This window comes from Delphinapterus leucas, chromosome 4 (genome assembly GCF_059928025.1).
Source record: "Delphinapterus leucas isolate spDelLeu-1000000601 "Yukka" chromosome 4, BTC_Dleu_Yukka2, whole genome shotgun sequence".
In the NCBI taxonomy this organism is placed as follows: Eukaryota; Metazoa; Chordata; class Mammalia; order Artiodactyla; family Monodontidae; genus Delphinapterus; species Delphinapterus leucas.
Genome location: NC_143132.1, coordinates 5,269,760 through 5,284,764, shown reverse-complemented (window position 1 = coordinate 5,284,764; position 15,005 = coordinate 5,269,760). Strand labels below are relative to the sequence as shown.

The following is a 15,005-nucleotide window of genomic DNA, read 5'->3' as shown; positions in this document are numbered from 1 at the left end:
ATTGAACAAAAAAAGGATAATGCCCCAGAGATCTGGGAGATGGATATACTCCCAGAGATAATGATTTAGTTGGGCTTAGTTAGGACCAGAAAATGGTCATCAGTGTTTTCTTAAATCTCCCAGGAGATTTTATGGTGAAGCCTGGATTGTGAACCACTGCCCCCGCACATTACCTTGTCCTTGACTATTTCTCCAGCTACTGACCTGCTTGTGAAGCACATTTCCTTTCTCGGGGCTATATCACCTAACTAGTGACTTTGTTAATTTCACAGAACCTTATTTAACATATTTAAAAAACAGCCACACGGAGATACTAATCAGAGTGTGATCCACTACATTATCCTGATTGGCTAGGCTCAACTCCAGGTCATCTGACCTTTGCCTTGGTCAAAAAAGTCTGGTTGCATTTCCTGTGAAGGCAAGTGATTCACAGAACACTCATGTACATTTTTATGTAGCATTTCTGTTCTCTGACCTGGATCCTTCAGAGCAGATTATATCGGAGACAGGCTAATGTACTCACTGCTTTGCCCTTCACAAATGATAGTAAGAGTCAGTTCTCCTTATAAGAAAACACTTGGGAAGCAGTACTAGATTGGCTCCCATTTTTATACATCTTCAAAAATGGGAAAAAACATTTAATGTATCCCAATTTTATTAGCATAAGGCCATTTGTACCTTTGTTTTGTATCTAACTGAAGGTAGATTATCTTAATCACTCAGGGAAAATCGTTTTCACAGATACAAAGTTGGTGCCTTCATATGAATTCTAAGTATGCTCCACTTTATTTTGTTGGCAAGTAGACAGAATGAGCATTACTCTTCAACAAGAAAGGAAGGAGAGGGGTCATGTGGACAAGTTGTAAGGACTGAGGAAGGACATGGGAACCTATTGCTCAAGAAAGAGTCTGCTTACATCTATTGACTGTCTTGCAGGTAATGGAAATCATCCCCTCCTGACAATTACAGTGAGAGCCCTGTGTTCAAGGACTTTAAAATGCAAACAATCAACATTAATATAAATCTTTAATTTCATACAGTTACTTTTGCAATGTGGATGAATATTCTACTGGTAGATGAACACCTACAACTCTGGGAGAACCATAAAATCACAGAACATCCATGCTCAACAGACACTGGAGAACACTAGCTCCTCATTTTGAAGATGGCAAGTGTGAACCTTGATGGGAATTTGCTGACTTGCAAAGAGATTTGAAATAAGACTGTTGCTTACATTTTAGGTGCATTGAGAGCCCTGGCAAAGTTTTCTACAAGTTAAACCATCTTATTTTAATTTTTTTCATAAATATTGTCACACTTTGCTTAATTTAGTAAATGTTTCAATACCCTTCCAAGATAGACATTTAATGCTCAACAGAAGGGAGGAACAAAGAAAACCACATTTCTAAAACTAAAATAAGAAAATATAAAAAGCTACTATTTTTTGACTTCAGAAAAACTGTGACATATGGCTTTGGCAAATATTTTTAAAAGCCATCAATCTAGATGATAATATAAAAAGTGCTATGTAAGATAAATACAACACAGCATGAGCTCATGGATTTTGGGCCTCACAAGTCACTGGGTTAATGCAGGGAAGCCTTATTTCAAGAATTAAATCCCATGGTCGCCACATCTCATTCACACATTTCTTCTCTGCTAATTTTCTGAAACTTCACATTTTAGGTAAATACACCTTGGCTTGGAGTTTAAGGGAGTTCATAGTTGGCTTCTACAGCTGTGTGAAGTGTGTGTGTGTGTGTGTGTGTGTGTGTGTGTGTTTGAACGGGATGACAGGGAATTCTTATGAATTCTGGTTATTTTCATAACATTTCAAGGAAACACCATTGGTGAGTGCTGTTGAATCTGACTGCATAGGTGCCATGCATCCTAAGTGTCTCCTCACCTCTCACAATTAGTTGGCTTTGGTGCTCCACAGCTGCTGCCTCATTGCGGGCTATGCAGGTGTAATTCCCATTGTGCATCAGGGAGAGGTTGGAAATCCTTAAGGAGCTCGTGAAGTCAATGTTGTCAATGGTCACCCCGAGGCTCGCTGGGATTGGCCGGCCGTCCTTCTGCCAGGTGATGGTGATGGGTAGGTCCCCTGAGACCACAACACACGGGATGAAGACCCGCTGTCCAATGGAGAATCTTGGAAACTCAAAAGGTTGGATAAAAGGTGGAACTGAAAGAAAAGAAAAGAAAATGTAAGAGAGGAAAGATGATAATGAACTGTGTAAATACTCTATGTTTTTTTCTTTAACCCTTTTGCATGACATTGAAAGAGTAATACAAATCACTGCTATAGCATAAAAGTATATGAACTGGTAGAAGATTTGAAGTTGTGCTCTTTTGTTATTTGAATTTTCTCATTGTTCTAAATGAAAAGCATGGCTTGATTTGTACTTCAGCAAATATGCTTAATCACATTTATTTTGATAAATTTTTTTAAAATTCAATAATCATTTTTAAAGGAAACATTTCAGATTCTGCACTTTTCAGTGTAAATACTATTAAAGAGGGACCTGGGTTTGGTTTTCTCTTGGAAGCTTTTAAAAATAATGTGTACAAGAGATTTCTTTCCTGCTTTGCTAATATTAGGAGTACAATTACTGTTCCCTCTTCAATCCATTCCACATCTTGTTAATACTTTAACCCTATTGAAGAAGCAGAGATTCCAGTTTGTTAACATTTTTTAATACCTAACATCCAACTAATAGCAAATGTTAATTTAAAAGATTTGTGTTAGGATAATTGCATCATTACTCTGCACCCTTCAATTTTACACATTCCTTGCACATGACCTTAAGTTATGAAGTGGTCTGTGGCCAGTTTTCTGAGTTGTGGAGATGTGTTGCTACTGAAGATAAGGTTATATAGTCTTCAGCTTGGCCAGCCTTGGACACAGTGAAGCTCAGTCTGGAATGTTCTTTTTTGATTTAATTTCCCTAATAAATTCTTATTCATCCTTCTTATTTGTCATGGGGTCATGGGCTAGTTATCAATATCCTCTTCTTATCAGCCTTTTGTGGTAGATATTCATAGATTATTAAGATTATTAAGCCAATAATAACCTAATATAAACCAGTTATTATATTAGGTGATTTTACAAAATGAAGTTATTAGACAGCAGGATGTCTGTAAAGTTTATTCTTTAAATCAGTCATAGTCTCTTTTCAATTATCAACTCAGGGGAGACAAAAGGGATCCAGCTGAGAAACATCTGAACGGAAACCATTCATGCATTCATTCATTCACTCAAGAAGTGCTTACTGAGCACCTGGTACGTGCTCAATACTGCACTGTGTGTGCTGGTCAGACAGCAATGAACATGATATACCATCTGTACCCAGTGGAGCTTTCATTCATTGTCATAGGCAGTGGATGTCAACAAAGTATAGCAGTGGTTTTTCTGTAAGTTAATATTATTATTACTACTCCTGTATGCTTTCAAAAGAAGGTGGAAGTTAGAATTGCAAGTTAGTCATTAGCAAAGTTGCAAATTAGTCAGAGTTAGTAAGCAGGTGACTCATGTTAGGTTTTATGAGAGAAACAAACAAACAAGCAAGCAAGGAAACAGATAGCTGAAAGTACAGACAAGCATATTCAATGTCAAAACTGCTGTGGATCCTCAATGTAAAGTTAGAACTTTGGGTCTGCAACAAGTCGATCTGACGCTAAGAGAAAAAGATCTCAGGATGAGGTTCTACCTGGTGCTTATAACCAATGAGTTAGTGATATTTTAGAAATGTGGATAGTATGAATTTTGTTTCTGTTTTCTTTTTAAATTCTGATCACTCTGTAGCTAATTCTTGCCTCTGTTCTTGAAAAGTAGAGCCCTTTCTCTATCCTGTAACTTTTTTCTGCTATAAGAAGACATTCTTATGCATAATAAACATTGACAGCCTACACCCTGCATAGGTCAAGTTGGATTACACTGTGTTTGTTCACAGTTGTTTGTCATTAGGCAGGGAAAGTGACAAGTTGTAGCAAAAGTGCTTGTATTTCTCTAAATCTTGCCCCAAGTGTTACGAATGTTTACTCCATATTAAGTATTAACGCTTAATAAGTTGACATTTTAAAAATAAAAAGTAACTATGTTTCTTCTTCTTTGGTTTACTTACACACAGAAACCTAATTTTGAGTCTACTCAGACAAGCCTAAGCACCCATTGTTGGCTTGGTGCTTTTTATCTGAATTGCAGATCATTTTTCTAGGATAAGAAATTTGGAGCCAGACTACCTGGGTTTAAGTTCAGCTGTGCTACTAACTAAAGTCATGAGCACCCCTACGTGCCTCAGTTTCCTTATTTGTAAAACGAGGGGGCTGCTGTGAGCAGTGAATGAGCACAGGGGTCACAGACTTTCACATGCACCTGAATTGGTTTCTTAGCACTGATTCTATTTCATAAGCCTTTAATATGAGGAAAAAAACAACGGTTAAACGAAACATTAGTGGGCAAGGGAAAGGACTCCATTTCCCTTATTAGTTACAATACGGAGAAGAAATATATAAGGACTTACTTTCTAAGCCCCAGATCAAGAAAGAAAAATAAGGGTTTCCCTCGTGGCTCAGTGGTTAACAATCCGCCTGCCAATGCAGGGGACACAGGTTGGAGCCCTGGTCCGGGAAGATCCCACATGCCACGGAGCAACTAAGCCCGTGTGCCACAACTGCTGAGCCTGTGCTCTAGAGCCCGTGAGCCACAACTACTGAGCCCACGAGCCACAACTACTGAAGCCTGTGCGCCTAGAGCCCGTGCTCCGCAACAAGAGAAGCCACCGCAATGAGAAGCCCGCGCACCGCAAGGAAGAGAAGCCCCTGCTCGCTGCAACTAGAGAAAAGCCCACGTGCAGCAACGAAGACCCATCGCAGCCAGAAATAAAAATAAATTAATTTTAAAAAAAGAAAGAAAGATAAGATGTAGCACCTCTGACCTATCTATTTAATAAGAAAACAATATGGGCTGTAGGCCGTTAACAATTATTAAATACAAGAGTGTCTTTTTATAGCAGAAGAAAGTTATAGGACAGAGAAAGGGCATATGCATATTATTTCTGAAGAACAGAGGCAAGAAGTAGCTACAGGTGAATCAATTTTTAAAAATTCATGCTTTCCATAATTCTAAAATATATGTAATTCACTGGTTTATAGAACTGTAAGAAGTATAATTATAGTTAAAGAAGTAAATTTCAAAATGTTTAGGTATAAAGTGACACTGCTGGAAATGAAGGTTCCAAACCAGTAAAAACAAAGGTCAGAAAGTCCAGGCACTAACCCTCACTCACGTCACTCAAAGGATAATCCCTCTCTCTGAACATCGTATTTTAAACTTCTGCGGCACCCTTATTATCTCCTTTCTTGGTCTAAACCAGATGCTGAGAATTCAGACATATTGATGAGGGCTCAGTAAGAAGCCACAATTGGTAAGGTAAAGGTGGGGAGAAACGAAGCATAAACTATAAAGAGTAGATACAATGCAACACACACAGCACCTGGGGACATTTTTTGCTGGGGCACACTGTTCATAATAGCCAGCTTTTCTGCAATTAATACAATATCATAGTGCATAATTAAGACTCTGACTCATAAGTTATTGTTAATATATTACAGGGGAAAAAGATAATATTTAAAATATTTTAAAATGTATTTATAAACAGAAACTATCCAAGATAGTTAAAATAAAATTTTCATGATGAAAGGAAGAATTTAGTTAGAGGGAAAAGTCACTTTCCCAGAATAATGTCAAATCAGGTTTGTAACTTCTTATTTTGCCTGCCACATTACATTGGGATGCACTTTATTTTTTTAACACAAATTAAAAGACCTGTGTGTCAGGTCACTTCTTACTACATGTGTTGCCTCCCTTGCTTCAGCCACGAAACACAAGTCTGCTGTACAAAATGCTTAAAAATATTTTAAGGGGTCCAGAATCTTATATTTTGCATGTATAAGATATAAAATTAGAGGCAAAAAGTAAACCAAGTGATTCAAAAACTCTTGTAATGATTTTGGTGAAGCCAAATCACCTGTTTGAGGTGCATTGCTTATTGTGTCTGAGTCATTATGTCACCTTTTAAGGTAAATTCTCTGAATCTTACTGACAGTAAAACCTTGTAACAATACAGGAGCAGAAATTCTGAATGCGACCTGCGGAGGTTTCCACGTAACCGTCCTTCATAAAGTATATAAATACCTGCTAAATGTCACTTCTTACCAGGCTTGTGTATTTTATTCTACATAATGCTGGGGGTTCCTTTCTCTGAGGCAGTGCAGAGCCCTTGAATACTGTCAGATGTTAGTTTAGATTCTTATTCTTTCTAAACCTGAACAAGAACATTAAATGAGGCTAATACATTTCTGTGTCTTGTCCCTCAAAAATTAACTAACTGTATATTCTTTTTCACAGGGGACAAAACAAGTTTTACTTTCCCCCTCACCCAGAGTGGAGTATGACATACTGAAACAAACATAGCTGTGTGTTGGCCAGTCTTGAGTAGTTAACAGTGTTATCTTGATCCAGTTTTTTTTTAACTCTATGATTCTATTCTTCATGTGTAAAATGGTGACAGTGACACAATTCATGAGTGTCAGGAGAGGGCTTTATGTAACATGCCAGCCCCAGAGCCCATGTGGTACCTAGAAGTAGCTCAGTTTAGCATCCTTCTACCTTTCCTCTTCTTAACTCTTTTTTTTCTTTTGTCCCAAGGCCCATAATTCACTGGGAAGATCAAATACATTGCATGCATGTTGAGACATATAAGGCTCTAGTTCCATTGCCATATATAATTCCATCAATTCCAACATTTCGTCATTTCACGTCCACTGGTAATTTAACTCCGTGAGTCTCCATGCAAAAGTCTCAGGTTGACAGCTTTTGGTATCAGGCTGCTCAGGGAGCCTGCCTCAAGCCAAAGTATTCTGAGTCAAGGCTGTGGTTATTTTCATCTTTCTAGCTCCTCTTCTCCATTCTGTTTAACAAGCCCTTTCTTCCCATCCTTTAAGACATTTTCTTTTTATAACATCTTACATGTTTCATAAAGTCTCCAAAAATTGCATCTCCTAATCCTGCCCATTGTGGGAATGCAAATCCATGGCTGATCTCTGAGAGTTCAGTCCCAATTACACACCCATTTTAGAATCTGTATGCCCATCAGGGATGCCTAGAACCTGCGTAGGCTCAGGGCTTTGTACTGTCCATCCAAACACAAGCTGTGGCTCAAAATCCGTGAGGCTGGTGAACACGTGTGACTTGTGGGTCGAGCATATCGCTTAATGGACTGTCTACCCAGAGAATTGGTTCTTTGTCCAATTCTGCTACTTTACAGTATGCTTTAGAGTACAGAATTGTAGATTACGGCCCCATGTGATATAGTCCTCCATTCTGTTCACACAACACAATTAAAATCTTTCTCCACCCACCCCAAGAGCCTGTTGTTCAAGATTTTATAATAAAATATATGACACGTGAATATAGTGATCTACGTATGAGGCTGTTTCCTAAGTAGAGTGACCCAGGAGGCAGGAGATATATCGTGTTTATCTTTTTTACTTCCCACAACTAGTGGAATAAATGGTGCCTTGTACATCTTAACTGCATATAGTTTTTAAAAATACCTTTTAAGAGGTGATGATGAACATGTGTCTACATTTTGCACATTAGACAATCCTGAAGTTATGAATACAAAGAGAGTTACATCCAGGACATAACGATGAGATGGTGAGATGGGAAGGACAAAGGTGAGGCTGCTATTCAGCCTGAGTAGTTTTGGGGCCCATGAAGTTTATGATGTGATTGAATGAGCAGACTAAGTAATTCCCAAGTGGTTGGGCACTAAATCTAGAAACTGAGAGGCATGCATACTTCTATCTTGTTCTCAATCGTATCATCTAATAAATCACTAAATCCCTCAAGATTTCCTGGTCTAAATCTCTTTTGAATCAGGACCTTTCTATGCATTCCGACTTCCACTGCCAAGAGTTCTCTCTTATCTCTCACCTGTACCAAAATAATAATTATTTTATTCTCCCTGAAATGCGTTTCCCACATATCCATCACCAAAGTGTTCTGAAATGCAAAACCCGCCTGAAAACCTCCAAGAGTTCCTAGAGTATAATTTCCAAGATCCTTTACCCTCTAAGATTGTCTAATATACCTACTTCTATACCTATCACTCTTTACTTTTTTGCATTCATGTTCTCACAACGACAAGTATTTTCCGTGCACACATATTACATGCCACATGTCCTAGGGGCCCAGGACTTCTAACTAGTGGACCCGCTGAGCCACCCCTCCCCCTGCTGTTAGGGCAAGCTGGGGAGATAAAGTCAAGACCTGGCCTTGCTTATTCAGGTACGGCCACCGGTGCCAGCTCTGAACCACTGCGTCAGCTTGTTCCCCTGAGCTGAGCAACTTCTGCCAGAGCTGCTTCTGGCTCACCACGAATTGGGCTGCCGGTCCTTGGCCTGTACCTGCTGAAGTGAGAAGGGCATGACCAGAGCCCTCCAGAGCTTCAGGAGGGTACAATGCGCAAGTAAGAAGGGCATTGCTGGGAGCCGGCAGGTGCTAAATAAACAGAGGCTTAAGCCTGTGCACATAAATGTGGGCTTCTCTGCAAGCCCTTCTTGACCTTGCTCTCTAAGCTCCCTTGGGGTTCAATATGAACTGATATTAACTGACACCCAAACACTGACCCAGAAATAAAAGGTGGGAGTGAGCTAGCAGGGTGCTCTCTGGCGCTGCTGCTGGGTGGGAAAGGCAGAGAAGGAGTGACTCATCGTCTCTCCCGTGTGGTAGGACGGCAGGCATTCAGGGTCCATCTCTAAAAATTCCCTTAGGGAGCTGTATCCTGGGCATATTTTCAACAACCCAAGCCATATAAAACGTAAAAAATTAAATAGGCTTTCTTTAGCCAGAGATTGAAATGACCACACTTAAATTTCTGTGGCTGGGTTATTTAAGTAGGCGGTTTGGGTGCATTTAGGGAAATTCACTCCCGTGAATTATTTAAGCCGTGCTCAGGTAAGGAGAAGAATCCCTGTTTGGCTTAGAACCCTTTAAGACAGGTGTCATAGCAGAAACATAAATTGGAGTTTCCGAGATTACTCAGCTCTGGCTACATTCTCAGTGATAAACGTTCTCCTTCATGGACAGAAAACAATAGGGGAACCAATCACACATATTTACCCCAGTTTCAGAAAGTCCCAGGTTCAAGACACCTGCCGTGACTTGAAGGCCTGTTTACAAGTGAAACAAACAACACGCAAAATCATATACACAAATTTCCCAATTCTCACTCAAGGTGAGCACCTGCTTCACATTGGTCCTGCTGTTGTTAGAACACCATCTGCTGCAGATATTCCTGTGATAAAACACATCTTTTCTCAGGTTATGTTGCAGGTTTTACAGTGAGTGGAAACTATGTTGCTTTCTGGTATTATTTCCTAATGCATGTTATTTTGTCCATATAGAATATTGTCCTCATTTTACTCAACAAAGGGTCCAATACAGCCAATGAGGTGCTAGGTTTTTTCAATTATTAGAATTGAATTACACAATGTTTGTGTGATCAATGTGATCAGAAATTATCTATATATCTCTCTATATTACTATGGACTAGTAATGTATTCTCAGGAATAATAAATGTTGTCACCATCTCTGCTTGCTTATGGGTATTTATAAATCCTAGACAGATGGTTTATAAGGTGGTTTATAAGAGTTCATAGATCCCATAGCAAAGGGATAATGAGGGTAGGCGCCTCTTCCATTTGAAAAGTTCACACAAAGTAAGAAGGAGATTGAAAACCTTAAATAAATAGTTCAGAGATTCAGAGGAAGACTCTGTGCGCCTCACTAATGGAGACGTTGTTCCTCAGTGCCCTGGCCTGGCTCCCTCCCCCTGTTTCCCTGATGGTCTCACCTACAGCCTCCCTGCCAGTTATGAGCGTGATGCAGTGGTTTGCCTCATCAACATCTTCATCCAAAACTCCTTCTCAAGCTTCCTGCCTACTTGTTCAGCTGTCCGCTAAGACCTCCATCTGGATGGCCCAGAAGCATCTCCAATCCCAAACCAAATGTGTCGTGTTTCCCCTTAATCTAAGCCTCTCCTTCAGTTCTCTAGCAAAATCTCCCAGCTGCAAGAAGCTCAGAATAATAAATGTTATTACATTAATGTTATTTATAATATAACATAGTATGATATGATACAATACGATTTCGTATAATCCTAGCTGTACATTTCTCTTTATCTCCAACCCCTCTTACTGGCTGTGATGTCTTGTCTACTCCACCTCTCAGTACCTCTTGCATCTGGCTCTTTTTTTCCCCAAGCATTCTTCCATCATCTTTATTTTTTTTAATAGATCTTTATTGGAGTATAATTGCTTCACAATCCTGTGTTAGTTTCTGTTGTAAACAAAGTGAATCAGCCACATGCATACCTCCCACCATCTTGTATTAAAACTTTTCAATTGTGTCCTAATTGGTCTTCCCATTTGTTTTCTTTCTGAAGTACAATCCACCTCATAGACCTCAATCAGATTAGTTTTTCTAAAACACTTTGTATCTCCCTCTGCTTCTATCACTTCGCTGCCTTTAGGATGGCGCAGGAGGCACCGAACGCTACGAGATCTGATACTGTCTCTGTGCCGACTCACACCATTTGCCTACAGTAAGTGTCCTTTGGTTCAGCCACATTGACTCTGAATGTCAAGGGCTGCACCCTGTCCCTCTTTCTGTCCCCCGCCCCAGCAGTGCCCATTCTCACCCCTACCAGCTTAAAGTGTGAAAACTCAGCTCAGCTGTTACCTGCTTTGGAGATTTTTTCAGGCTGTAAATCCCTTTGAGACTCAACTCAGTTTCTCTTGGAAACCTTTTTTTTTGACTCCAGAGTTTATGCCCAGAACTAGCTAGATGTCCATCTTCCCTACTTCCAAAACGCCTCCCATATATTTCCTTGATGGCATTGTGTTGAAATCAGTGACTTTCTTATTTGTCTGCCCACTCTACTCCCATCACTAGTTGAAATGATTTTTTTCTCACCCTGTACCACTTCCCTCAAGACTTGCTACCTCCTGTCATGTATTATAGTTATTTGTCTATAGGTCCTTCCACTGACCCCAACCCTGTGTTGGCGGTGACCATCCTATTATTATTTGATCTCATTAACAGTAGATGCACCGATATGGCCTGAATAAACTACAGAAATCATAGGAATCAAAGAGATTCTTTGAGTTAAAAATTGTTTTGGTAACAAAACATCTAGTCTAATGATGCTACTGCCCTACACTATGACAGTTTTCATCTCCTATTTGAAATATTGGACTAGCGTTATTAGAGAAAGTGGGAGCAATTTAATGAAAATTATTTTTTTTAGGAAAAGGTATTTAAGATGCACATCGATGGCTATTTAACATCTGCATAAGTGGTAGGATTTGATGTACGTGTAGACACGTGGCCCAGGTTCCTTCAAGGACATGAGCCCCAGATTCTGCGAGTGACCTCAGGGGGCACCCTTCAGTCATCAGCTACTTCAAAGGTGGGCTCAGCTGCAGAGATCCCCTCACCCAAGTGCAGGCCCTTCCAATGAGTGACCGAAGAGGGCAATTTTGCCCCAACTCAGGACAACCCTGAAGGAACACTCCAGAGACCCCTGCAGAGTCAGATGAGGCTGTTATGGGCCGGCACATCTTCTCCCTGTGCCCAGTCCCTCCCCCTTTCCCTTCTTCCACACGTGTTGATGGTAAGGACACTCCCTGGTAAACATCCTGCACACCAAACTCCATCTCAGAGGCTGCTCCCAGGAGAATACAACCTGCAGCAGTTTGCCTCATCAAAAATAAAAGAAATTGATCTACTATTCATAACAAAACCAGGTCTGTTTGTAATACTGCCTCTGTATACTGCATCCATCCATCCATCCATCCATGTTGCTTTTATTCATTTTGGACTGTGACCAGGGGAGAATTATCATGTGTGCTGGGTTCTCTTTTAGTAAGACCCCTCTGTACGTGATTATCAGTATTCTCCTATTCTCCTGCAGAACAGAAAAGGGATGACAGAAGCAAGGGAAAAAATAGTTTGAAAAGTTAATTTTAAGGATGCTGCTCGGGCTTCCCTGGTGGCGCAGTGGTTGAGAGTCCACCTGCCGATGCAGGGGACACGGGTTCGTGCCCCGGTCCGGGAAGATCCCACATGCCGCGGAGCGGCTGGGCCTGTGAGCCATGGCCGCTGAGCCTGCGCGTCCGGAGCCTGTGCTCTGCAACGGGAGAGGCCACAGCAGTGAGAGGCCTGCGTACCGCAAAAAAAATAAATAAATAAAATAAAAATTAAAAAAAGAATGCTGCTCATTACCTTCAAAAAGTCTGTATCTGTTTATTCACTTGTTTGTTTTACTCATTTACCTGCCCTAAGCTCAGCCAGTGCTCAGCACGGAACTTCCGTCTTTACCTTTAACATGGGGCTGTGCATATTCACAAGCTCAGTAAGTGTATATCCAAGAGTACAAAACTGAGGAAGAATTCAATGCCAATATCTGAATTAGAACCCAAGAAATCCCAGAAGGCTCAACTTAAAAACACAAGAAAACCTGGCAAACATTAATCACACACACACACACACACACACACACACACACACACAAATACCCAAGCACGTACACATACTGCATGCACTGGATAATGGGTTCCCAGCAGATGAAGCCAAAAGCATAGGTAGGGTTCATAAGCTAAATACAACCCAACAGAATAGCACAGTTGACATAAGAATAGTGTAACTTCGGAATAAATCAGAGATGAGTGTAGCTAACTCTCCTACTAAGATTTTTAAACAAGGTCGTTCTTACATAGGATGCCTGTTTTGGACGACCAGATTATGAGAAGAACTACGGAGCCATAAATATGACAACATAAGTATAAAGGTAAGAGAAACTTTTAAAATGTTTTAAAATACCAATTAAGTCCATGGGAGAAAATACACTTAAAACATTTTAGGAAGAAAAAAAAATCCTTAAGGCATAATGTAGAATTACACTAAAGAGAAACAGGAACTGTTGTTTTCATCAGCTGGAAAGACACATATTAGATATAAAGAGAAGGCAAACTGCTTGAAATTTTCGGAAATAAAACATTAAAACGAGCCATGAGAAACATGACAGCATCTTCTTCCAAGGCACTCTCAGGAAAAATGGACCACCTATATAGATGCCTGTAGTGGGATATAGGGGTAGGAATTGGGTGGTTTTTTCAGGGGATTCTAGTTTTTAACCATATAAGACATTTCTTCAAGGATTTTTATGGAAGGCATTTGATAGCCATAACCATATTATGTTGAAATAAATAGTTTCTTTAACATTTAAAACTGGTGAACACCTGCAGAAGTCATGAGAATTTCTGTATTTAACATTAAGAGTCACCTTGGACTGAGGAGATAGATAGGCAGGTTACTTTTCTCCTGGTTGGGGTCAATAACATGGTTACATAGAGATTTGGTAATAAAACTGAGTAGTTTTCTGATTTAACCTAAACTAACTTGCATCTCTAATATTTAAAGAAAAGCCATTTGAATCATAATGGCATCAAGAAAATGAAACATAGCTCTCATGTTGTACTAACCCAGGTGGAGAAAAGACTCTTCCAGATGGGTTGCACTTATTTTATTTTTATTTCTATGGACTATTAGTGCAGGCAAAGCCATGGGACTCAAACTAGAGGTGATGACGGCCAGGCTAAATGACAAGGACAGCCAAAATTTACAAAATCGCTGGCATTCGTTTTAAAGCTTACCTTCTTTTCCCAATTAGCTTCTTTACAAGAATTGCTAGTAATAGCAAGGTATTTACTTGAGAAATATTTTTCATGACCTTGGCTTAGAAAAGGTCATCCTTCTTTAAAAGCTTGGTTATTAACTGTAACTGACTTCAGGTGGCTGTATTCTTTTTTATGAAATACGTCATAGAGAAGACAAGGATATAAAAATGTAACTATGATATTTCAACAAAGCTGTAAGTCAGTGAAATTATTTTGGCAAATTTCAGGCATTGAATTAGTGATATAATGAAGGAGGGATACTGTTAAATGCATGAATATACACCAATGAAAGATATGTCCCTCTATATTCCATCCACCCAGTATTCACATCAGCATAGATCTATGCAAAACTAATTATACAGACCCCTCTCTACACTTTCAGACAACTGTGTGTCCCTCCATGAGTCTCCTCAATTTTCGGGGTCTCTAATTCCTCTTGATAAGACTCAGACAAGATGGCTTTCAGCGCAGACGTGCACTGATTCTTTGAAAGAAAGGTACAGAGTGAAATCTTCCAAGCATTTTTATCACTTGTGGACAACCTGGAAGATTCAGGTCTGCAAAACCAAGGTATTTTATTGCCACACCCAGATTAATACACATCATAAGCAACTGGCTCTTTCTTGAAGAAATTAACAAATTCTTTCACTGAATTGAACAGTTAGTACAGGGACGTTTATGTGCTTGGAGATATGATTGCAGCATATTTATGAGCACTTAGTATCAACAGATCTTTTTGTAAACCTAATTATCAATACTTGAGTGATCCTGTTCAGTGCCAAGTGAAGAGAGAGAACAAGAAGTCGAGAGTAAACGGAAAATATAAAATAATCTGACTAAAACAACTTTTGATATAAAATCAATTCAAATAAACATATATGTGTTAAACACGCATCAAAAGTCACACACACACACACACACACACACACACACTGGATTAAAAATTGGGTTCAAGCAACATCACAGAATAAAAAGCTACATAAAAGCAGGAGTTGAAGAAATGGGAAAAGATCTACCAGGCACAAAGAAGGAAAGAAGAGTAATTATCAATCATATAATAGATAATATAAGACAAAAAATTACCAGAGATTATAGCAGAAGATAGATAAATCAATTACATTTGGTAATATTAACACCCACTTTGATCACTGGTCAATGAAAGGAATAAAAAAATTGGCAAAGCTAGAGATGAGATATAA

The 15,005-nt window shown here is 39.5% G+C and overlaps 1 protein-coding gene across 1 annotated transcript in view; it reads right to left on the bottom strand.

Moving 5' to 3' along the window:
- DSCAM (DS cell adhesion molecule) overlaps nt 1-15,005 on the bottom strand; it is a 189,532-nt gene that overhangs the window by 41,194 nt on the left and 133,333 nt on the right. The window contains exon 10 of the mRNA XM_089910069.1: nt 1,907-2,185. Within this exon, the coding sequence (XP_089766195.1) occupies nt 1,907-2,185 (279 nt within the window). The remainder of the gene's footprint in view (nt 1-1,906; nt 2,186-15,005) is intronic.